At 42.1% G+C, this 23,284-nt stretch overlaps 1 protein-coding gene and 1 long non-coding RNA gene across 7 annotated transcripts in view; one reads left to right on the top strand and one right to left on the bottom strand.

Annotated features, from left to right (window-relative positions):
• The window catches only part of ANKS1A (ankyrin repeat and sterile alpha motif domain containing 1A), a 178,351-nt gene that overhangs the window by 53,828 nt on the left and 101,239 nt on the right, over window positions 1-23,284 (top strand). For 4 of the 6 annotated variants that reach the window (XM_019456827.2, XM_019456830.2, XM_019456826.2 and 1 more), the window contains exons 2-4: window positions 16,132-16,212; window positions 17,975-18,131; window positions 19,948-20,010. In XM_019456827.2, coding sequence (XP_019312372.2) covers window positions 16,132-16,212; window positions 17,975-18,131; window positions 19,948-20,010 — 301 coding nt within the window. The remainder of the gene's footprint in view (window positions 1-16,131; window positions 16,213-17,974; window positions 18,132-19,947; window positions 20,011-23,284) is intronic. The other 2 variants (XM_019456828.2, XM_019456831.2) reach the window with 1 other exon arrangement.
• On the bottom strand, window positions 7,775-9,013 carry LOC109271488 (uncharacterized). Its single transcript, XR_002081984.2, has 2 exons — window positions 8,830-9,013; window positions 7,775-8,007 (listed from the first exon to the last, which is right to left on the bottom strand). It is a non-coding gene; the product is annotated as an uncharacterized LOC109271488 (long non-coding RNA).

The following is a 23,284-nucleotide window of genomic DNA, read 5'->3' as shown; positions in this document are numbered from 1 at the left end:
CACCTCCCTTAACCTCACCATCACTTAAACTAAAGGTACATACCCATTATGTGCAATTCCTACAACATCTTCTAAAATGCACTAGACTTTGAAATCACTGACCCATCTGGTCCCCTCCCCTGGGGACTGGTACTGCCCTCATTCAAGCAAGCTTGTTCTTAGCGTCTGTAATTGAAGAGCTCCATTCAGAAGCAAATGGGAATAATTGATTTTCATCCTCCAGAGGCTGGAAAAATCAAAGACCACAAGAGGTTTTTTAAAAAGGAGACCAGGGGCGCCTGGGTGGCGCAGTCGGTTAAGCGTCCGACTTCAGCCAGGTCACGATCTTGCGGTCCGTGAGTCCGTGAGTTCGAGCCCCGCGTCAGGCTCTGGGCTGATGGCTCGGAGCCTGGAGCCTGTTTCCGATTCTGTGTCTCCCTCTCTCTCTGCCCCTCCCCCGCTCATGCTGTGTCTCTCTCTGTCCCAAAAATAAATAAAAAACGTTGAAAAAAAAAATTTTTAAAAATAAAAAAAAAATAAAAAAAAATAAAAAGGAGACCAAATCCAGAAATAAATTTTGTCCATACTCCTTCTTAAGAGCTCTCATAAACGGGGGCGCCTGGGTGGCTCAGTCGGTTGAGTGTCTGACTTCGGCTCGGCTCAGGTCATGGTCAAGCCCCGGTTTATGAGTTCAAGCCCCACATGCGGCTCGTTGCTATTGGCGCAGAGCCTGCTTTGAATCCTCTGACCCCCACTCTGTGCCCCTCCCCCGCTTGCAGGCATGTGCATGTTCTCTCTTCCAAAAATAAATAAACATTAAAAAAAAAAAAAGAATCTCATAAATGGAAGCCCGTGTTCCTGGGTTAGATCTGGCTTCACTTAAAAAAAAAAGAAAAAAGTAGATGTGTCTGTTATAAAAGTTGTTCTGACTGTTGTTAAAACAGTAAGGAAGACTTTAAGACCACTGCAAGGGGAGAGAGATGAGGCTCACCTCCAAATACAACAAGGACAAGTGGGGGTTTATAACCAAGGAGCATGATGAGGGCTTAGGGGATGAAAAATTAAGAGGAGACAACAGAGTAGGGGGATTCTTGCTGAACTGACCAAACAGGATTTTCATTAAAGGCAGGCCAAGGACTTAGACACCAAAGGTGGGGGATGAAGAACTTTATCAGATGGGGGGGGGGGGGGGAACGTGCGGTTCTTGCTAAACCTACTTAACAGGATTCTTGTTAAAACTTGGCTGCGCAGGCCAAAGATGGAATGGGGACCACCAGGCATAATTGAAAGAGTGCTCATGGGGCGCCTGGGCGGCTCAGTCCGTTGAGAGTCTGACTCTTGATTTTAGCTTAGGTCATGATCCCAGGGTCGTGGGATTGAGCCCTGCATTGGGTTCTGCGCTGAGCATGGAGTCTGCATAAGATTCTTTGTCTCTTCCTCTGCCGCTCTCCCCTGTTTGTGCGCGTGTGTGTGTGTTCTCTCTCTCTCTCTCTCTCTCTCTGTAAAATTACAAAATAAAATAAGATAGAATGACTATTAAAAAAAAGAAAAAAGAGTGCTCAGAGGAACCTGAGTAAAGTTTAGTCAAGGAGAGTGTCTTTGTCAGTGTGTGTGTGTGTGTGTGTGTGTGTGTGTATTTGTGTTTTATTACTAAAGTAATGCGTGCCTCACCCCCAGAACTCGTCAGTCTTAACAGTTTGGTATGTAGCCTTCCATATATGAGTATAGGCTTAGAAAAATACACCATTGTAACCGAAATGAGATCATACTCTACATCCTGTTATACAGGTGCATTTTCTACTTAATATATCTTGCATGTTTCTTCATGTCAGCACGTCTATACTGACTGTTTTCATTGTTTGGAATGCCTTGCCTCACTTTAGATATTGATACCAAGCCGTTATATTTTAGATTCCAGTTTACAGTTTTCACATACATTAATTATCCCATTTATTCCATAAAATAGCCATCTCAAGGTTAGAGATAGGGCAAGTGACATCTCCACTTTACGTAGACGTTAGGTGATTTACTGGAGAGTTTGTAGCTAATACGTGGCAAGTCCAGGATTTATGCATTTGGTCAGTTGCATGTGTGAACAAATTGGGATCCTTGACATTCAAGCCTCCACTATTAGCCACATTCACGATACTAATTTTGTCTGTGGTGCTTGGGGCATTTAGGAAATATATGTGAGGTTTGTAGGAACTGAAATCTGATAATAAATTTTATTTGAGGTGTTCATCCCTTTTGCATATATTATTTCTATATTGAACTTGTCATTTTAATTTGCTTAAAACAACAAAATAATCATGTTGAATACCTTAAGATTAATGAATTTAGTTAATTTGTATCTTTCATTATAATGTCAATACTTTCAATAGTTACCTTAAGTAATGAAGTTTGTCACTAATTGGATTTCTGGAAATGTTAATGGGAGTCTTTCAGTTAACTACTTCTACTCCTATCCCTCTGGGACCCATTTCCCAGCTAGAACATAGTGCCTCTCTCTCAGTCGTCTTTATTGGTTTCCTATGACCTTGGGAAGAAAGAAAAAGAGCAAGACAGAATGAACAAGGAGTGGGGAATGTGAAACAGGGCGGAAATGAGAGAAGATGAGCTATGGGGGAGTCCTCTTATTCAGGAATGAGAAAAACAGTAAGGAGAGAGTGTGTTTCAAGAAGTTGTATATAGCACATTGGTTGAGATTTTGGAGTTAAAACCCAGTGTCGCTCATTCCCAGCTCTATACCCCTGGGTAAATTATTTACCTGTGTACTTGTCAGTTTCCTGGGTTCCCTTTTAGGGTTCTGGTGAGAAGTGATCAGTGGGTTTTTTAATCCACTTTAATTAAAGTATACTTAGCTCATGGTAAACATTTTTTTTTAATGTTTATTTATTCTGAGAGAGAGAGAGAGAGAGAGAGAGCGAGCAGGTAATCAGGGGAGGGGGCGGAGATGGAGAGAGAATCCCAAGCAGGCTCCATGCTCAGTGCAGAGCCAGAGCCCAACCCTGGGCTCAATCCAACGACCCTGAGATCATGACCTGAGCCAAAATTGAGAGTCACACGCTCAACCAGCTGAGCCACACAGGTGCCCTAGTAAACATTTAATGTTAGCTGTTATTTCCAGGCCTTTTAGAGTCAAAATTCCAAGAAAGGGGTCTCAAAGTCTGGATTTATGGTTTCCCTAAGGCGAAGGCATCTTTGTCTGCAAACGTGACTGAGGAAGGTACCTGGCCTTCCTCCCTCAGCCCAGTTAAACCTCTGGACTTTGACAAGCCAGGGAGCACATCATTCTTATAAGCACTTCTTCACACACACACACACACACACACACACTAAACAAGAGAAGAAACAGTGTTTTTTCTTTCTAGGGTAACATGTCATCTTAGGGTGGAATGAGTGTGCACGTATATTTAGTAAAATTTGTGCAGTGTTTTTTTTACCCAAGAAATAACTTGGCAAAGGATATTTGAGTTCTCTAATCTAAAAATTACCATACCTTTCTTTGAGTAGCTAGGCTCCCTCATTACTTTAGGTGTAGATTTCTCTTACTCTTTGAGCTTTCAGCGTGTGCCAGGTACAGCTCTTTCTTGGCAGTGAGCATACAGTGGTAAACATGGTTGTTTGTATTCTAGTGAGAAAGACTCAAATAGTGGCAGATACAGAACTCTAAAGTGAAACATTGTAATGAAGGCAAAGTAAAAGAAGCTCTCTAAGTAGCTCATGAAGAGCCAGTTGCTTGGCCTGCAAACGAAAGGAAGACGTTCCGGAGGAGGAGAGCTTTGCTCAAGCTGATCGGAATTGAAGAGGTAAATTGGAAATGGGGGTTGGGAAGAGGCAGGAAGGAGCCTAGTCTTCTAGGAAAGAGACCCTGGGTGAAGAATGCAGAAAACTGGGAAGTGTCTGCTTTTACATCACCTTGGCTGCAGTGTGATCTCACATTCTGCCTGCTGTTTACAAAGCCCTTTCATCCCTTTTCTTGCTAATGGAAATGCCATTCATCCAGGCCTTCCTCCGTGTTCCCTTAGCTTTTGCACAGTTCTTTTATAGCACATATGAAATTGCATTATAATTTTTTGTTTCTGTGTCTCTGAAGTTATTCAGAGCAGAGACTTGGTCTTATTTATTGTAAGGTACTAGAGTAGAACAGTGGCCTCTTCCTTTCTTCTCTCTGGGTGCCTGGTACTGTGTAACTGCCACTTGGGAAGGTGGCATGAGACAAGCACAGTCCCTGCTGTCGTGGAGCATGCAGTGTGACAACTGTTTGTTTTGCTCGACGAGTGCATGCATTGAATGACTCACTAAAGTCGAATCAGAATCTTGAACTCTGGAGGTCATTTTCATGCAGTTCAGCAGTTCTGTGCCTTTTGGGTTTTTTTTGTTTTTTTTTTTTTTTGTTTTTTTTTTTTTCAGCTGTAGAACAGAAACAGTGTTAAGAAGCCATGCCAAGGTAAATTGAATTGAATAAAAGATAAGGGCCCCCGAAGTAATAGTGTAAACCATGGGGGAAATATGGCTTATGAAAACTTGATTTCTACATCAACCCTCATGAATATATTCTAGCAGCAGAGTACTCCTGTAGTGACTTTCACTTCATGGCAGCGTTCCTCCTAGGTTGTCATGTCCATGTCCGTAGTGAAACAACAGTTTCACTGTGTGCTCCCCATGCTGCTGTTCACATTCCCCTCCCTGCTGTAGGCCTTGGTGGGGACGCAGTGCCAGGCTTGCCTCAGATAGCAATGACCTTGAACATTCATAGTCATTCAGTGAATGTACTGGGTTTCACAGTTTCCCTGTTCTCCAACAACTTGTGGACTTACGTGTGTGTGGTATTGGGTGTGTTCGTTCCAGTTACCGACTAGAAACAGAAGGGCCTAGAATAGGATGCTGTAGACAGCAACACTGGATGTAACCAATATGTCTATTCTGAAACCATTGTCCTTGGCAGAAGGCAGGGGAGCCCTCTTTGTTGGCTTTGAGGAACAAGGAGGCCATCCTTCCAAGTTCATTGTGTGAGTTGTGTCACCTGTGAAGTTAAAATGGAGCATTGCCTTTCTGCTCGTGTTTCCCTCTCATGATGGAATAAACCCTTCAAAGTCACTGCCTCTCATCATGCTTGAAACACAAACACATGGCCACAAAAAGCCAAGGTTACCAAAATTATACATTTCATAGTTGACAGGGACTCATCCAGCCTGTCATGTAGTGTCACAATCATTTCTGACATTCTTCCCAGAAGGAACCTGAGTTCCTTTCTGAGAAAGCAAACGTTTCCAGCTTTTAGCTCTCTGTAGGTATTTCATCCATATTTCAGATTATTATGCTTTATGCTGTTGTTTCTTGTTTTTTTTTTTTTTTTTTTTAAGTTTTAGCCATCCTCTATCAGTCTGTTATGAAGAGTTTTTAGCTTTCTTGTCCAATGTCAATCCACTACCTCTTTCTTCATCCTTCAGATCACAATTTTTAGTTACATCAGTACCTAATGTTTATGTTTGTATTATTTTGGCGGCCAGTAGTATTCACCTACTAGCCCAATTAATATACTAAAATCTTTTTTTTTTTCTTATACGGTTCATTAACTGCCTCTCTTGTTGGTTTTCAGAGTTTCCTCTGCCCAGCTGACTCTTAATTTCCAAACTACAACCATGCTTTTTAAATCCTTTAATGTTATTTTCCACATCCCAGGCAGACCCATCAGTTGGTCTTGTCAGTTTCATTTTCTCCCACAGACACGCCCCTGGAGCCCTGTGTCCTCCAGCCGCACTCAAGGCTTGCTGCTTGGCTGATTCCCTTTCCCTTTTTTTGGCCCTGTTTCCTGGATGCCTATCTCCCTCTTCTTGGTTTGCTCATTTATTTGGTAGAGCATATCCTCCAGTCACTTCCTGATAAAAGGGTGTGTGGGAGGTAAAATTTGAGACCCTGCATGTCTAAAAATATCTTTATTCTCTTTTCATACTTGACTGATAATTTGTCTGCTATAGAATCTTAGGTGGGAAATCATTTTGCCTCAGAATTTTGAGAGCATTGCTCTTTTGTCTTACAGCTTCCAGAGATGCTATTGAAAATTCTGATGCCACTCAGTCCTTTATATGCAAACTGGTTTTTGTCCCTGGAAAATGTGTTCTCTTTATCCCATGACTTCTGAAATGTATTCTGAAATTTCATTGTGCCTTGGGGATGGGTCTTTTTAAAAATTGTTCATTGTTCTGAACATAGGATGGACTCTTTCAACTGGAGGTTCAAATCCTTCAGTTCTAGGAAAATCTCTTAAATAGTTTCTTTGATAATATTCTCCTCTCTGCTTTCTCTCTTTTCTCTGGAACTCTTGGTCCTCTAATTTTCTTATCCTTTCTCTTGTATTTCCCATCTTTTTCCTTGGTTACACTTTATATGAAGTTTACTCAAATTTATGTTCTAGCTCTTTAATTATGTTTTTATTTCTACTATCACTTTTTAATTTCCAAAAACTTTTCACTAATTGTTGCAGGTTTTTTTTCTTAATCCTGTTTTTGTGTGATCATAGTTTGTTATTGTTGTTTTGGGTTGAGATTTTATTTGGTTTTCAGTTTCTGTTCCTTTGAGTCCCTTTATTCGGTTTGTTTTGTGCTGTGTCGTTTCATGTTGAACACCTTCCTCGATCAAATGTGTGCTCGTCTTTGGTTGTCATTTTCAATTAAGAGCAAGACACTAAGAAGCAAATTGGATGGTCTGTATAGAGGTGGGAAGAACTTGGCAAGGATGGGTTTTATATCATAGGATGATTGTGCAGGAACCTACCTGGTTTGATGGGGAATCCCCAAAAGTCTGCATCTATTGAACTTTTCTGTGGAATCATTTGGTTTCTGCAGGAAAGAATCTTCCAACCTTCTATTTGGGGGTTGGGGGTGGGGCTGCCAGCATTCTGGGAGCAGAGCTGAGATCCCGTCCTTCAGGATGTAGACTTCCTTTTAGGGCTTCTGTTTTCAGTACAGTGCTTCTCTCTGCCTTTTATTGTTCCTGAGGTTCCCCCAGTCTGGAGCCCGTCCAGCTTCTTCACAGAATAGATATACCTTCTCCTGCCTGGGTACAGGTGTAATCGTCTACTGGCTGCCCTGGATGTGACTAGAGATTTGGTGGTCTGATGCCTCTTTATAAACAGAATTTGTATCAAGTTCTTGTTTGCAACCCCTCCTTATCCCTAGCCTCGTGTGCCACCTGGTACCTCTAATCCCTGAGCCTTCCCAGGGTGTGTATGTGTGAAGGCAGAAAAGGCATCTCTTTTTATGGCCATGGGATTCACTTTCTCAGTTCTGCTAACTTACCTACTTTTCATCTTCCAAAAAATGTTCATATTTATGTTTACTGTTCTCTTTCTCCTGTTTGTATTCACTTGCATTTTGATAGGGATCAGGAATGAGCAGAAGTAAAACACATGTTCAGTTTTTCCCAGTTAACTTGATTTTAGGGGGGTTTGCACTGTTTTGGATGGTTTTGTGTCTAATTGTTTTATGTTGGTAAGTTTTGTCTTTCTCCGAAGATCACAAGCTTCTTTGGCAACGGGGATGGTTTCATGGGCTCCTTGTTATCTCTTCTTTTAAACCTCAACAGTTAAATATGTAGAAAGCATTTTAGTAAGGATGTGTCAAATTTGTTTGAGTAAGATGAAATCTTTTTAAAATTAGACTGACTTTGGATAGTGCTTCCTTGTGTTGGAAAACTGCCAGCCCTTGCTGAAGTTCAGCGATAAATCTGCCTTTGCAAGGATAACTAAAAGAAAAACAGTGAAGGCCTTTGGCAAAAAAAGGCTGAGACAAACTGTTGTTTACACCTTAATGATTTAATAAAATTGGTTGGAAGATTGCTCAGAACCTCTCTTACCCTTCATGTTCATTGCCATTGCTCTCTCTTTATAGTCAGTGATGGAGAAGGCCCTTTCCTGACTTGGTGCTGCTCTGAGAGTCTTTGACCTCCTGAGAATTAATACAGGAGGAGACCCATATAGCCCAAAGTTGTTTTCTCTCAACAGTCAAGTTCAAGATCCTGGAGAAACTAAAAAAAAACATGCAGTAGCAGTCAGAGGTGGGATTTTGTTTCAGTGCCACGTTAATTAGCTGTATGATAAGCAGTAAATCATCTGAAATTCAGTTTTCTTACCTATAAGACGAAAACAATAATATGTACTTTTCTACTCCATAAATATGGTTGTAAGGGTCAAATATGGGGAACATGCATGTAAACACTTGAAAATTATCATTTTAAACTGACCATGTAACCACGGTATTCCGGACCCTGCTACCCACCTACTGACTGGACATCTATCTGCATGGGGGAGTCCAAATTCGTTTCAGCCTTAACTAAACCAAAACAAAACTTTCTCCCCTTCCCCTCGTTTTCTCCTCTACCTCACAACATCCCATTCACAAAGCAGAGCAGCCCTGGTTTTCCTCCTGAATTTACCCTCATTGTGTATTGAATTTTTCGCTTCTCACTCACCCTGTGCCCCTACTCTGATTTAGTCACCAGATCCTTTCTGTTTTCTCTTGAATCTGTCCTTTTCTCTCTGTCTTTACGACTGCCTTCATTCGGGTCCTCACTGCATGCTTGAATTGCTGACTTCCAGCTGGGCTCCGTGGACCTAGTCACACACCACTTCCACTCCATCATCTACACAACTGCCTGGCAAAGTGATGTTTCCCCCCCCAATTCTGAAATATATCAGGCCCTCGCAACAGCATGATGAATAGCAAATTAGCCATCTACGTTCCCATCTCCCAGCTGTCAACAGAAGGATTTCTCTAAAACCTACATCTGATTACCCCCCACTCAGAGTTTGGTAGTTTCCAAGACCCTTCATAGTTTGGCTCGGCCCACCTCTCCATGCTCGCAGCCACCATTCTTTCACTTTGGAGCTCCAGCCACTCACAGTACGTGCATTGGCCGTTTGCTGGGACTACTTGAAAGACCTTGAGTTTGGGTGTTGCCTCTTTGTTTCTTCTGTCCGGCTGATTCCTTCTAAGCTTTAAGGCTCTGCTCAAGTATCTCCTCTTCTGCAAAACCACCCTTATTTCCATTTCCCTCTAAGCTACCCTAGGCATACTTCCTTCTCAGAATGTCACACACTGTTCTGTGTTGTCATTTGTTTACTTGCCTGACTTCCCCACTGTAGGGTGGAGACTGTGTAGCACCATGGTATATGGAAGGTAGTGCATAAACATTAATTGAATCGAACTGGATTGGACACTCTGCCGGCCCACTGAGATGCCTGCCGTTGCTTGTCTGTCTGAAGGAAGCAGTTAAGTGGCTGGACAACCACATGAAGCAAGCTTACTGCCAGCACAGAGCCACTTTAGGATATCCTTCAGTCCTGAAATCTGATCCCATAGAATAGTCACAGATGAAAGTGGGCTGGGCACTTTGGTTCTAACTTACGGTTCTTCTGTTCCTGTGTTTTATAGACAGACATCTCAAATGCAGTATTCTTATATGTCCCTTCAAGAGATTGCCATTTTTAAAGGATACAGGTGTAGCGACTCTGTTAGTGCATAAAGACCTACTGCAGGTTGGTAAAAACCCAGTGTTAGAAGTTGCAAGCTGGTGGCCCTAAGCCAGTTCCTTGCATACTGCTGTGCTCTTGGAAACACAAGGGATTTCCCCAAAGAACTTAAAATACGTGGTGTGAATGAGCAACGTAAAAAATTCACTGTGGTTCAAGGTCAAATGTGATAAATGCTGTGGTGAAGGTGCCATAGATGATCTGGAAAATCTGAGGTTGGTGAGATTAGAGATTAATATGAGCCAGTAGAGCCACGAAAGGTGTTGTGGATCAGGGCACATTTGAACTGGGCGCCTTACCGTGCTGGACAGAATAAGCGTCTCTGTGTATTTTCTGCTGTTCTTATTTGATTTCACAGAAACTTCAGCAATTTTACCTCAGGTTTTTGCCTGAGTTTTGCTAGGTCTGAAGAGTGATATGTAGATTTAATTGTGGGTGTCGTTGATGGATCTTTTAATCCAGATTCATCTTTTAGAGACTTAGTGTCTGGTCATGATGGTTTGGACTTCAGAGTCTCTGTCCCTGCCTCTTGCTTTGAAAGTGCTCCCCCTCTCCTTCAGTGTGGACGTTGTATCTTTCACCAGAGCCTGACATATAGTAGATGCTTAGTGGACGCTTATTGACCTCAGCGTACCTGAGGCCTTTGTAAGCCTGTTCCCTGGACGTAGTGCCCCCTGCTCCTTCTTGCTCTCCAGCCACATGTCAAACATGCTCCTTCTCAGGCCGTTTGCATTTGATGCTCTCTCTACCTGTCCCCCTCAGACATCCAGGCCCCTCCTTCCTTCACTGAATTCAGATCTCTTCTCCAAGGTCACCTGCTTAGAGAGGTATTTCCTGAGTCTCAAGAGTGCCTGATCTGCTTCCTTTGTTTCTTTATGGCACTTACCATTACCTGCCACCATATTTCTATTTATTTATTTGCTCACTCTCCCTCCCTCTAGAGTTCTGGGTCCATGAAGGCAGAGACTTTGTCTTTTCTCATTTGCATTTCCAGGCCCTGGAACAGTGCCTGGCATGTAGGGGGCACACTTAACTTAGCTGTTGAATACATGCCCAAATAGCCCTGCGAGCAGACCCTCAGTCAGCACCTGTCTCACTGTATAGAGTAGGCTGTGTCTGTATGGCTGGCCTATTCGTCTTCATCACTACCTCTAGATTCAGCATGCCACCTGCCATGGATCAATGTATAGTCAGTTTTTAAATGAATGGAGAGAGGCATTTGAGGTGGGATTCAAAAGCCACAGGTTCTCATCAGTCATATTCTTCCTTGCCCTCTCCAATATCGTTACTTTAAAAAATATATTTATTTAATTGGTTAATCTCTGCAGCCAACATGGGGCTCAAACTCTCAACCCCTGAGATCAAGAGTCTCATGCTCTTCGGACTGAGCCAGCCAGGCGCCCTTCCAATGCCTTGAGATGCCATCTCCAATTTGGGTGTTTCTGAGTCACAGAAGGCAAGGCTTGCTGTGCTCTGGCATCATGTCCATGTGGTTGGGTTGCTGTGACACGTCTTAGGCTTCTCAACCCTAATGCAATTAAACTGGTTCAAACCAGTTTAGGTCTAGTTTCCATGAGCCATTTAAGCCCTGAGGAGCCTATCACAGTAGAATTTACAGATGCAGAGAAAGATCTGGAGGATTAAGTGACTTGTCATGCAACTGGCAGTGGTAGAGGCAAGTTTTGAATAACTTAGGTGGGCTAACTATGGAGCCTCAGCTTTTCACCTGGGTTGTGCAGTTGCTTCATGCAGGATTGCTAGGACTCCCCTAAGACTCATCAAGGATACTGCGATGGTTTGTTCTACAAGTCGAAGGCAGCCATTGCATTTCTGTACGATCCATACAGGTTAAACTTTAAGAATCTCCTGGACCGTTTTTCGCCCCCTCTGGTTTTCTTGGCGTGTTTTATTTTGCCTTTGTTTGTTGGTGAGCAGCCCTTTGGTACTTAATGTCTTAGAAAAACCTAACAGGACAGCTGTGATAGAGAGGAAGACCCAGATTGTAAATAGCTCTTTTCTTGGGCTGCCAAAAAGGAAGACACTTGGGTGGAGGGGGATGTTACCATCCTGTTTGAAGCTAAAATTCTAAGCAGAGAGATTACAGTTCTCTGTTTTCATTTAGTTTTTATTTAATATAGCCCCCATCTCCTCAGATTTCTAGATGGGCATTTAGACAAAATGCTAGTTAGAGAAAAAGCAGGGGAGGGGCAGAAGACCTTACTAGTTGGAAATGTTGCCGCTGAATGCAGGAAAGTCCTTACCTTTCTTCCTTGTCTTCTTAAATTGTGTTGAGGGAGTTCTAGTGCTAGTATAGGGCACCCAAGCTTAATCACCTCTAAACCAGAGACATAGAGGTAAAAGTTAGAAAGAGAAAGAGCATGCTCAGTCCTGCCTTTTTTGTTAAAAGGGAGGGCAGTTTTGGGGCACCCGGGTGGCTCAGTTAGTTAAGCGTCCGACCTCGGCTCAGGTCATGATCTCACAGTTTGTGAGTTTGAGCCCCACGTCGGGCTCTGTGCTGACAGCTCAGAGCCTGGAGCCCACTTTGGATTCTGTGTCTCCCTTTCTCTCTGCCTCCCCCCTGCTCACACTCTGTCTCTCTCTCCTTCAAAAATAAATATTCAAAAAAAACTTTTTTTTTAAAGCAAGGGCAGTTTAAAGCTTAGTTCTCAGGTCACTTCAGGACCTGGATTGAAATCGTTGATGAGCTGGCACATTCCTGAGGGGGTCTGAGGAGCTGACAAACCTGTGCTCCTGACTGCGTGGCCCATTATTGGTATTTTCTTTTTTCCAGCCCTGTTGCTTTATTCTGGTCGTCTTGCTGTGAGATTATTATTCCAGCCTTGTACTGATGCATCTTTATCTCATCCTGTCATCCCAGTTAGATCGTCAAGTCCTTGTTTGGCCAAATGGCAAGAACTCTATAAATGGGAATTGTGGATCTGCCACTGATTTGGGGCAAACAAGTTGTTTTTTGATTCTTAGGTGTCACCTGTGTTTTAATGGAATGATGATGTGTTGTCTGGTGGGTCAGTTTGAAAATAAGTATGAAAACCATACCTCTTAGGTTTTCCAGACCCATTTCATTTACTGCCGTCCTCACCGTTGTCAGGCATGGGCATACAGTTTTTGGTTTAGAAAATAAGGTTATCGTACATGGGTGACAAAGAGGTATGATTCCTTTTAACTCTTTGTTTGGAAGTTCCTGTAGGAATCCAAGCTTAATGGAGGATGGGGGTTACCAGGAAGTACCTCAGGCTCCTGACCTTGTCACAGCATCTTTAACTGACAACGAACAAATAACTTAGATATCAAAGCATGTGTATCTTCTCTTTTCACTGAAAATGTATCTCAAGGCTTTAAACCTAATATAGACATGCCCATTCAAGCGGCCCAGATCACATATGTTCAACTGTTTATTATTAACAGTTGGATATTTTTCTTGGTTTTCTTTTCCCTATGCATAGATTCTTTCCCCTCTTTCTTTTAAGAAATTATTATAAAAATACATGAATGCATTCTCATTGGGTTTTAAATAGTGTGGTAGAATACAGAGCAGAATGTGAGAGTCCCTCCTCATCACCCGTAGGTTCCCCCAGCACACATTTCCTTTCCCAGAGGGAACCACTGTCAACACTTGGGGAGCCCTCTTCACATCACCATCCATCGTGTGTGCGTGTACATACACATTGCTAACGCAGGGGCTCATGTTTTGTGTACTACACGATGCCTTCTTTTTTTTCACATTCCCCTAACACAGTGTATCTTGGGAAATCTTTCCATGTGAGGACACTTAGGTCCAACTTGCTTTCTTTCCTTTGTTGTTACTGTTAATGGTTATATAATTCTTTGTATGGGCACACCTGAGATTTAACTGCCCACCTACTGATGGACATGAAGTTTTTAGTTTTCACTCTGGTGGTGAAGCAGAGTCCAGTACAAGCATGTGTCTTTGTGCATGTGTACAAGTGTTTCTGTTGAATGGTTGCCAGGAAGTGGAAATGCTGGCTCAAAGTGAATGCCTATTTTTGGTTTGGTGGATCCTGCCAATTGTCTTCCCGAAGGAATTCACCAATTCAAACTCATACCAGTGGTATAGAAGAGTGCTTGTTTTCCTGATCTTTATAAACACTTTGTTTTCATTTTTGTCAGTCTGATTGGCGAAAAGTAGTGTATGTTTATTTTACTTTCTTTTATTTCAAAAAATTTTATTTTTAAGTAATCTCTGCACCCAGTGTGGGGCTTGAACTCACAGCCCCAAGATCAAGGGCCGCATGCTCCCCTGACCAAGCCAGCCAGACACCCCAGTGTGTGATTATTTTAATTTCATTCTTCCAGGCTGTGCCTCTGTAGAGCTGACCTTGTCTGAGTTCTGCTTTTTAGGAATTCTCAACATTGTCAGTTACTTGATGAATCTTTTCTTATGTTCTTGTCTGACTCTGTTTGTCTATTACCCATCTGTGGTGTAGGGTAGGACTTGTTTCTGTACTTCATAGAACTTTAGACAGGAGATGGAGTAAACTTATGCATTGAATCCACTATCCTGATTAGTTTCCCTTATAGATTCTTTCTATACAGTATTAACCACTTTGTTTCTTTTTCTGTCTTTAACATTATACTATCATCTCTTTTCTTTTTTTTTTTTAATTTTTTTTTAATGTTTTATTTATTTTTGAGACAGAGAGAGACAGAGCATGAGCAGGGGAGGGTCAGAGAGAGAGGGAGACACAGAACCCGAAGCAGGCTCCAGGCTCTGAGCTGTCAGCACAGAGCCCAACGTGGGGCTTGAACTCACGAACTGTGAGATCATGACCTGAGCTGAAGTCAGACACTTAACCAACTGAGCCACCCAGGCACCCCTCATCTCTTTTCTTATTACATAGCAATATAAGCATATAAATATGGTGTTCTACTCTGTACTGTAGTTCTTCATCATAATCATTTCTCTATTGATGGACTGTTGGGCTATTTCCAAAATTTTATTGTTATAAGTAATGCAGCCTCCAACATCTGAGCATAAAGTCTTTGGGCCCAGATGGTTTTACTGGTGATTCTTTATCATTTTAGTGCTCTATGCCAGTGATTCCTAAATACAGAAGTGGGTAGATAGCTGCCCAGCTGATCTGTGAGCCAAGCCTAACACCTGTCCCATCTAGTAGGAATAACACAAAAAGCAGAAACTTTAGATCACCCTCATTTATGCATGCAGTTGTGAAAATCCTAAGTAAAATACTCTCAAGTAGATACTCTTAAGTACAGTTCACTAAGATGGACATAATGGATAATGGCCAAGTAAGTTTTATTGCAGAAATGAAAGAAAGGCTCATTATTAGGAAACATATTGATAATAGCATATTAGTTGGTTAAATGTGAAAAACTGATTATTTTCACCGATGCAGAAAATGCATTTAAATTAAACAGTTATTTAAAAAAAAAAAAAATTTTTTTTTAAAGTAATCTCTGCACCCAACATAGGTCTCGAACTCACAACCCCGAGATCAAGAGCTGCATGCTCCACCAACTGAGCCAGCCAGGTGGCCCTAAACAACTATTTTTAATAACATTTTTAGAAGGAAAAAAAAATAAGATACTTCCTTTACATGTTAGAGTGTTTACCTCATACAAACTACCAACGATAGAGGCATTCTCATTAAAAGCAAGGACAAAACAAGGCAGCCCTCTGCTACTTAATATTATTTTAGTAGCTCTGGCCAGTGGAGTAAGGTGTGAAACAGAAGTACGAATTAAGGCTTTGAGGATTAAGTAAGATGACATTGCAGCCTTCCTAGTGCAGTATTTCTGATTCAATAAGGCATTCACATTACAGATTTTGTTGTTATTCTTCTTTTTAGCAATAAGACCTTCACAAAGGAAAGACCAGTTGTCTCTTGCATCTTAACACATGTGTCCTGGTGCTTTTATTAATGTGGGTTCTTTCATCTTGGTTCTTGCTGGTTAATTCATCTGGATTATCCGTAGGTCTGTGTTGAGTCTGTCTTGAGTTTTCAGTCACCAGCTTAGAGGTGGGTGTCCAGTACCTCTGACTGGCTGAATGGTTGGTTCAGTGATATTTTTGATGGCCTTTTAATGAACTGTTCTTACAATCCTGGAAGTATTCAGAGGCATGATTCCCAGACTGTGTGAATAATGTAGTTAAACGTGAGAAGGGTACATGGGGCACCTGGCTGGCTTAGTCGGTAGAGCATGAGACTCTTGCTCTTGGGGTTGTGTGTTCAAGCCCCATGTTGGGAATAGAGTTTACTTCAAAAAAAAAAAGTAACACTTCAATGACTTATCATAGAGCAGAAATGACTTATCATAGAGCAGAGTTCAAACATATGCCAGAAGAGAAAATGGATTCAATTTTAAAAAATAATAAAAGTAAAAACGATGAGAAGGGTACAGAAGAGCAAGCTCTTAAATGATGACACTGTTGTCTTGACACCTGACTCCGCAAATGATTGTGTTTCCTCAGTGCTGTGCACTTCTGTCGTAAATAGCCTCTGTCCTTTATTGGGAATCATGTGACTGTAACTAGTTTGGTTAAACACCGCAGAGAATTATTTTCTAAGTAGCTAGCTGGCTCTAAACTTTTTTTTTTTTTTCCTTTACTTCCTCTATAGCATCTGGAGGGGGCCAAACGTGAACTGTGTTGACAGCACTGGGTACACACCTCTACACCATGCTGCTTTGAATGGCCATAAGTAAGTATTTTTTGCTACATTCCTACCCGACCCTTCAGAACCCAGGCTTTCGGATTGTCTTTTTTGATTCCTATAAAGGATCACTAAGCCGTAGTGTTGAGGAACAGGGAAAAACAAACTAAATTTAGTATATCCAGAATTCCCAAGTCTCTCTTCAGTGTATAATTTAGGCACCCTTCTCTACTCCACCCCCAAAAAACTCCAACCAAAGGTTAAGTTTTACCTTTTTCTTCTCTTTGTCCTTTTCTGTTTTGAAATGGTGCAGTCCCACACAATGACCTGAATATGAGGGTCACATTTGGGGCAGCCAGGTCATAAAGGGGCTGGGTAATCTGTTAGGTAGCCAGTACCTTTGTAAACTGAAAATAGATTGGCTGGTCCCTTCTGTTAAAGGAGTTAGTTATTTATTTACTCTGTCTTCTTGCCTGCCATTCTTGCCTCATAAAGTAGGCCTGGTAGACAACAGGAACCATTCTTAAGGGGAAAGATACATAAACCATATGGCCTATTTAATTCTCTTAGGTATTGGTAGTAGTTGTTGAGGGGAGGGTTTGTGCAGCAGGTTTTATGGAGAAGCTGTGCTTCAGGGGGAGTCTGAGAGAAGATGACATAGGTTCAAATGGTTTGGCAGCCTTTCCCAGAGGGCACTGCCTTTCAAGTGAGAGAGAATGTGACGGCTCAGCCCCGGGGCGGGCACAGTAGTGGATGCAGTGAGTAGATTGGCCAGGATGTGGAAGAAAGGAAACCAAAGTGTAACAGAACAGAGGGTGTTATAGAGAGTCTGAGGCTTCATACTCCAGGAGATAAGAAGTAGAGGTTCAGTTTTTATGAGGAGGGATTATTGGAACCATTTTAGATTTTGCTGAGCAAGGAGCAGGGCCCTCACCACCTTGAGGTATTCTGTAACACCTGTGTGATATTTGGCCCAGCCTAATTGACTCTGATGTGCCAAAAACAGGTGATGATTGTTCCCTTGTACGTTACACTTCTCTAAAGTATATTGAACGTGACCATTATGTCTTTTCTGTAGCTATCTTAGACAAAGCTGACAGTAACTCTGTGGAACCCCCTGCCCCCATAACTAGTGGGGTGACCTGAATTAAAGTGAATCTTGAACTTAAGTGACTGCAACTTGTTAGCCAAGTTTCTCTCCAGATGCCGTTGTTATTTACAGTGGGGGTTTTCTTTGACCTCGTGTGCATGGGGGTAATTATACATTTGCATCAGCTTGATTAACAGTGTCACCAAGAAGAAAGCCAAGTCCTTCTTCTTTGACGTATCAAATGATACCAGATGTGTCTGGCTTATGTTCACAACAACTTTAATTCTGCTCTGCCTCCCTGCTTTTAGCTCCCACATCACTAAATGCTCTGAATAATGTGAATAATGATATTTGTCTTGCACGACTACTTTTATGTAAATTTTATCCGTGAATGCTGTTTAAACATCACAAACAAGGAAACATTGCAAGGTTTATTAGACAATGGGGCCAGATGTTTTCAGAATAATGGAGTATAGGTGGATTGTCTAGAAAGCCTAGATAGATGGGGAGGTGATGAGTCATTGTAGTTCAGCTGAAGGTGTTTCAGCCTCGTATCAGCAGCTGTACAAGTAGCTCCTGGCATAAAAGGAAGAGACTGGGTGATGAGCTCAGGTAGAGAGAGGGCAGCCACGTGAGAGAGTATCTGTGAAAGGGCTTTGTGCTGCACAAATGTAAAGAGCTGTTGGTTCTGCAAACTCATGGTTGATTTTTGCCTTCTAGGGATGTGGTTGAGGTTCTTCTGAGGAACGACGCGCTGACCAACGTGGCCGATTCTAAAGGCTGTTACCCTCTGCACTTGGCAGCCTGGAAAGGAGATGCCCAGATAGTGCGGTTGCTCATCCATCAAGGGCCCTCACACACCAGAGTCAATGAGCAGGTCGGAAGGAAGAGAAGCGTTCTTCCATTGAGCTACAGCCAGACGTTGGCCCCAGCACTGTTTCAGTTCCATAGTGTGTACAGCTCAGGCAACCAGCTCTTCCAGGCCCCACAAATGGTTCCCCTCCTGCCAGCACCACTTCTCCCAATGCATCAGGGGGATCTTATACCCCGGAGGATGTACTTTACACGCGTTTGAATGTGCAGATTTGGTGTAGTGCTATAAAAATAAAAATCTAAATACCTCCTGTGCAAAATCGGAAATAATGCAAATCCTGCAAAATTGTTTCGAGGCCATTCCAAACTGGCAGGCTTAATTAATTATAAGTTGTGCTTATGCCATCAACATGGCAGTGCAACTCTAGCCGGTAAACAGCAGTCTGCCGAGTGTGCTTCAGTACTGTGTGAACCTTGCTGCTGTTTTACCTACATCAGAACTGGCAGAGGTGGAAGGCCTCGTGCCGGTGCTGAAAAAGGAGCTCACAAAAACATCTGAGTGGAGGTCAGAGGTGATTCAACAGAATGAAAACTAGTTACATGAGGTCCCATAATGTGGATTTAAGAGTGACCATGCTTTGACAAAGCAGAGATCATTCTTAGAAAATAAAAAAATTATACTTGCATTATGCAAGTTCTAGACAATCCTCTCATAAAATACCGTTTCTTGTAGTTCGGATGTGACATTGTGTGTCCATTTGAGAGGAGACGGGCTTTCCCTGTGTGACAAGCCATTCTGGTTTCCTGTCTGCTCTGAACTGAAGCAGGTTCTTTTCCTGGTTGCTTGAATGGGAGAGATGCTACTCCTCTCAGGAAGCTCAGGACTATTTGCCTAATGACTTTGCTGAGAGGAGGTTGTTAAATTACCTATAGAATTAGATCAGGGTTGTTCCTCAAAAAATAAGAAATCATTCTTGCGAGCCTATCTATCAGCAAAGCTCTGCATATTCTCAGGGAGCTGTTAAGAGCTTGACTTCGACTCAGAGAAGGGCACCTCCACTCTGAGGTTTGAGAAAATTAAAGCGATGCTCCCAAATCTCTCAATTTGGAGATTGCACGTGTGTAGCTGTTCATCAGCTTCCCTTTCCCCCTTTGGGCTGAATTTTCTGGATAGGTGAGCAACAGAAATTTAAGATCATCAATGAGGATGTTTGTTTTCTAACATTAGGAATGAAAATTGTCTCTAGAATTGCCTCTTTAGAAGCTAAATGCAGTTTTACTCCTCCTGGCTAAAGTGATTGTAATTTCTCTTATCTGGAGGAAATTTACAAGGAAGTTTGCTTTTAACTAATATTCCTCAATGTTGAAAAATCTAGTCACCCATTAAAGTCCTTCTCATTTAAGAAATTTTCGGCAACCATTTCTAATCCTGTCTTTGCTCACTTTTGCCTTGGAACACAGCTGCTTGGATTTTTGAGCCACTTGAGTGTGCTAGCTTGTCCTGCTCACAGCTGCCTCCCGCCTGGAGTATCCGTTGATAGGTGGGACACCAGCCCGGTGTTTTGAGTATCTGGCAGGCAGGTGGGTGGGGCAGGGATTGGGCAAGATGTCTGCAGTAGCTTGAAGGACCTAATGGATCTAGGTCATAGTACCACATTGATTTATTTAAAAGCCATTAATGTGGTTCCAGTTGGTTGCTTGGATAAGAGGGGGTGATGTGTGCTCTGCCCTTAAGGCTGCCTTCCCCATTAACTTCCTTTCCAAGCACCCAGAAGGCACATCCAAGTTGTTCTTGTGTTGGGCCCCCTCAGGGCTGGGCATTGCTTTGACGTATTTCATCCACTTTATCATCACATTTTCTTTTCCTCTCCTTTTTATAGAATGCTCTTGAGATCAAAGAATTCAAAAAGTACGGCCCCTTTGACCCTTATATCAATGCCAAGGTGTGTACTTTGCTGCCAGGATTTCTCTGCATCATTTCTCCAAGCTGCACCCCCTCTTTGGTCCTCTCTGGCTTCCACTCTTATCCACTCAGGCTCCTCATCGTCTTCCTGACTTTGTCTGCTTCAGCCCATCTGCTTTTGGCTTGTCTGGGAATGGGAAATTGCAGCTTCAGTGGGTTTTGGTTTTATTTTTAAAACCCATGCTAATTCTGGAAAGGTTGGGTGATTTTCCCGGAATGTCTGAAAAGCTTAGAAATGGCCAAAATGGGAAAAAAGAAGGAACCATATTATATGCATAATTCATCATTGTGATTGCTAAAATCATTTAAATTCAAAAATGAATTCAAAATTCAATGACAAGATGTCAAATACATTAGCTTACTTTATAACAAGCACAGAAAATGATTAAATTGTACTTGTTAGATGAAAAAAAATTTCAGTCTGTTTTCTCTCTTTGTTTTGAAGTGGAATCTCATTTTCAGTAGCTGGTAGTGGAGATGTTGGGGACAGGGGCACAGTGACTCCATTTTACTCTTAAAAGCTATCACAATTCCTTCCTCGTTTCCTTGAGTTTGTGCATTTCTGCCTGGGACTTTAAAGCCTCAGTTGCTTCTCCCCAGCCATTAGCTTCTCTCGCTGCTTGGTCATTCTTGGCTGTTGGAAGGGCTCCAAAATAGGAAATGAAGTCGCAGGGTTAAGCAGGACACTGGCCTCGAGCCTCCTGTGAGGCCGGGGCGAGTAATGGTTCGGTATGCTTGGTGATGAACTGCCCGGCCCCTCCGGCCCTCACCACTTCGGGCAGGAGGCAGAGCTTGTGGGTTGGTGATGGTGAGCCTCTCTCCGTGCTCTCACCTGCTGGTTTTGAGCCGAGTTTTCATTCAGGTGAGGTTTGCTTTTTGGCATCAGGCTGGAGTTTGGTTGAGTCAGTGCATTATTCACAGTAGCTGCCTTTCACTTGATCTGACTACAATAGCCTCAGGGAAGGGAAACATAAGGTACTTCTATACATTTCCAATGCAAGGCAGATATTCTTTGAGAAATACTGATTTAGCAAACAAAGCTCCCTGTGGGCTGGATCCAGGCAGCCTCTATGGGCCATTTTCTTCAGCTGTTGGGCCTTGATGGTGGAGAAGCAGCATTTGATCTGGAGTAGTGGAACACATTAACTTTTGTTTGGCCCACTGTCTCTAAATTCTGCTTTCTAATTTTCAAAATAGGAAGGTGCCCTATCATAGTTTTCTTCTTTTTTTGGACATGGTATAGTAGAGAAAACTCTGAAGGGTCAAGGTCACAATCTTTCAAGTCAGACCTGACTTTGAATTCTGTGCTGCCACTTACTGGTTTTGTTGACTTAAATAAGTTACTTAATTTCTGTGAGTCTCAGTGTCCTCTTCTGTAAAGTCGGGTATGCCATCTACCTTGCTGGATTGTTTTGGAGTTTAAGTAAGATAATGTATACTAAGTAAAACTATCTGGTAACTATTAATATTCTGAAACGGCACTTTGGAATTTATTCTTTGTTACTCATGGATTGATGCTTAATGAAACATCACTCAGGCTCTTCAGGGTTTTGTCTTGTGGTGAGGCACCTTGAAGTGACTGTTTTCCCACCCAGTGGTTAGTTCAGTTAGCTTTTATAAAGCTCTGATTAAAGGGTAAGTCTTTGGTTCTTGAAAGCACATTTTCTTATCCCTTGATTTCCCACACATAAAAGAAAATTGGTCTAAATGGAATAAGAACATAACTTCTCTTTTTGGAAATACTGGCCTTTGCCTCCCTCCCCCCCCCCCCCCCCCGCCAAAGGGCCAAATGATGTGTACTGCATTAAGGGATAAAGCTGTTTGGGGTTTGCTACGAAAGCAAACTCTCCTTGAGCTAGTTTAAATCTAACCTCCCTGGCTCTTATCCTGGTTTTTTATTGACCTGGATTGTGTCTGGGAATTGTTTTGTGAAAGTACATTTGTGTGCGAAGTCTCATCAGACACCTGTAGAAATTAAGTCTCAGGTGCCTTTCCTGGGAGCAGAGGTAGTTTTCATTAGGTTTCATCTTCCTCTTCGACATAGGGAGGGAGCCTTTCCTTTTCAGCAAGTCAGCATAAACCAGTCCAGAATGTAGGTCATCCTTAGCAGGTAGAACTGTTAAAATTGTTCATTTGCTCCTTTTAAAGCAACTTTAACTTAATCTGAGTATCATAAGGTGAGCAACAGTCAAATTAGTTTTAGGATAGGTCTGTTTTTCTGTACACTTAAAAATAATTGAGATTTAGAGCCGGAAGAGACCCGGAAGTTGTCTCGACCAGTTGTCTTCACATTCTGATCAGCTTGTCTGATTGCATCTGAATCACCTAGCAAGCTTTTAGAAAACTTTTTGTCTTGAAAAAACATTTCAACTTATAAAACATTGCCACAAGCTGCATTATACTCCTCAGCTAAATTCACCAATTTTTAACATTTTGTCACATTTGCATGCACATTTTCTCTCTCTCAAATATATATGTATATTGCTGCTGTAGTTGATGAGTTGATATTTAGTCATGGACATCATGACCCTTTAACCCCACATACTTCAGCCTGTATTTCCTAAAAAAACAAGGGCATTCACTTGTATAACCACAGTACAGTTGTTAAATTCAGCAAATTCAACATCGATACAATCCTGGTATCTGATATTGAATCTGTGTTCAGATTTCACCAGTTCCCTCAATAATGTCCTTTAGAGCAATTTTTTTTCCTGGTCCAGGATCCAGTCCAGGATCATACATAATCTGGAACAATGCCTCAGTCCTTCTTAGCCTTTCACGACATGGACTTTTTTTGAACTGCAAACATTACATCCCTGGGTGGGACCAAACCACCTACCTTTTAGTTAATAGCCGAACACACTAACCCATTGCCCAGAGACCTGTGTGACATTGACAGTTCTGAAGAATATAGACCAGTCATTTTGTAGACTTTCCCTCAGTTTTCATTTGTCTCCTATTTCCTCATGACTAGATTCAAGCTATACGGTTTTAGCAGGAATGCCACAGGAGTGATGTTATATTCCTTCCTTTGTAGTGCTTCACGTCACAAGGCACATGGTGTGAGATAAAAAAGTTTATCTCACTTTTTATGAGGATAGATGATTGCTTGGTCAAGTTGGCACCTGCTAGGTTGGTAAGCTTTTTAATAATAGTCTTCCTCGGCTTTACCCTCCGAGGTGCTACCTTGGCAAGTCTGGGGTGGGACTTAGTTACTTCTAAGCTCCCATGTAATTCCAGAACGAAGCCAGTTG

This window comes from Panthera pardus, unplaced genomic scaffold, assembly GCF_024362965.1.
Source record: "Panthera pardus isolate Hobbes unplaced genomic scaffold, ASM2436296v1 HiC_scaffold_17, whole genome shotgun sequence".
NCBI classification, from domain to species: domain Eukaryota; kingdom Metazoa; phylum Chordata; class Mammalia; order Carnivora; family Felidae; genus Panthera; species Panthera pardus.
This window is presented reverse-complemented; position numbering and strand designations above follow the sequence as displayed.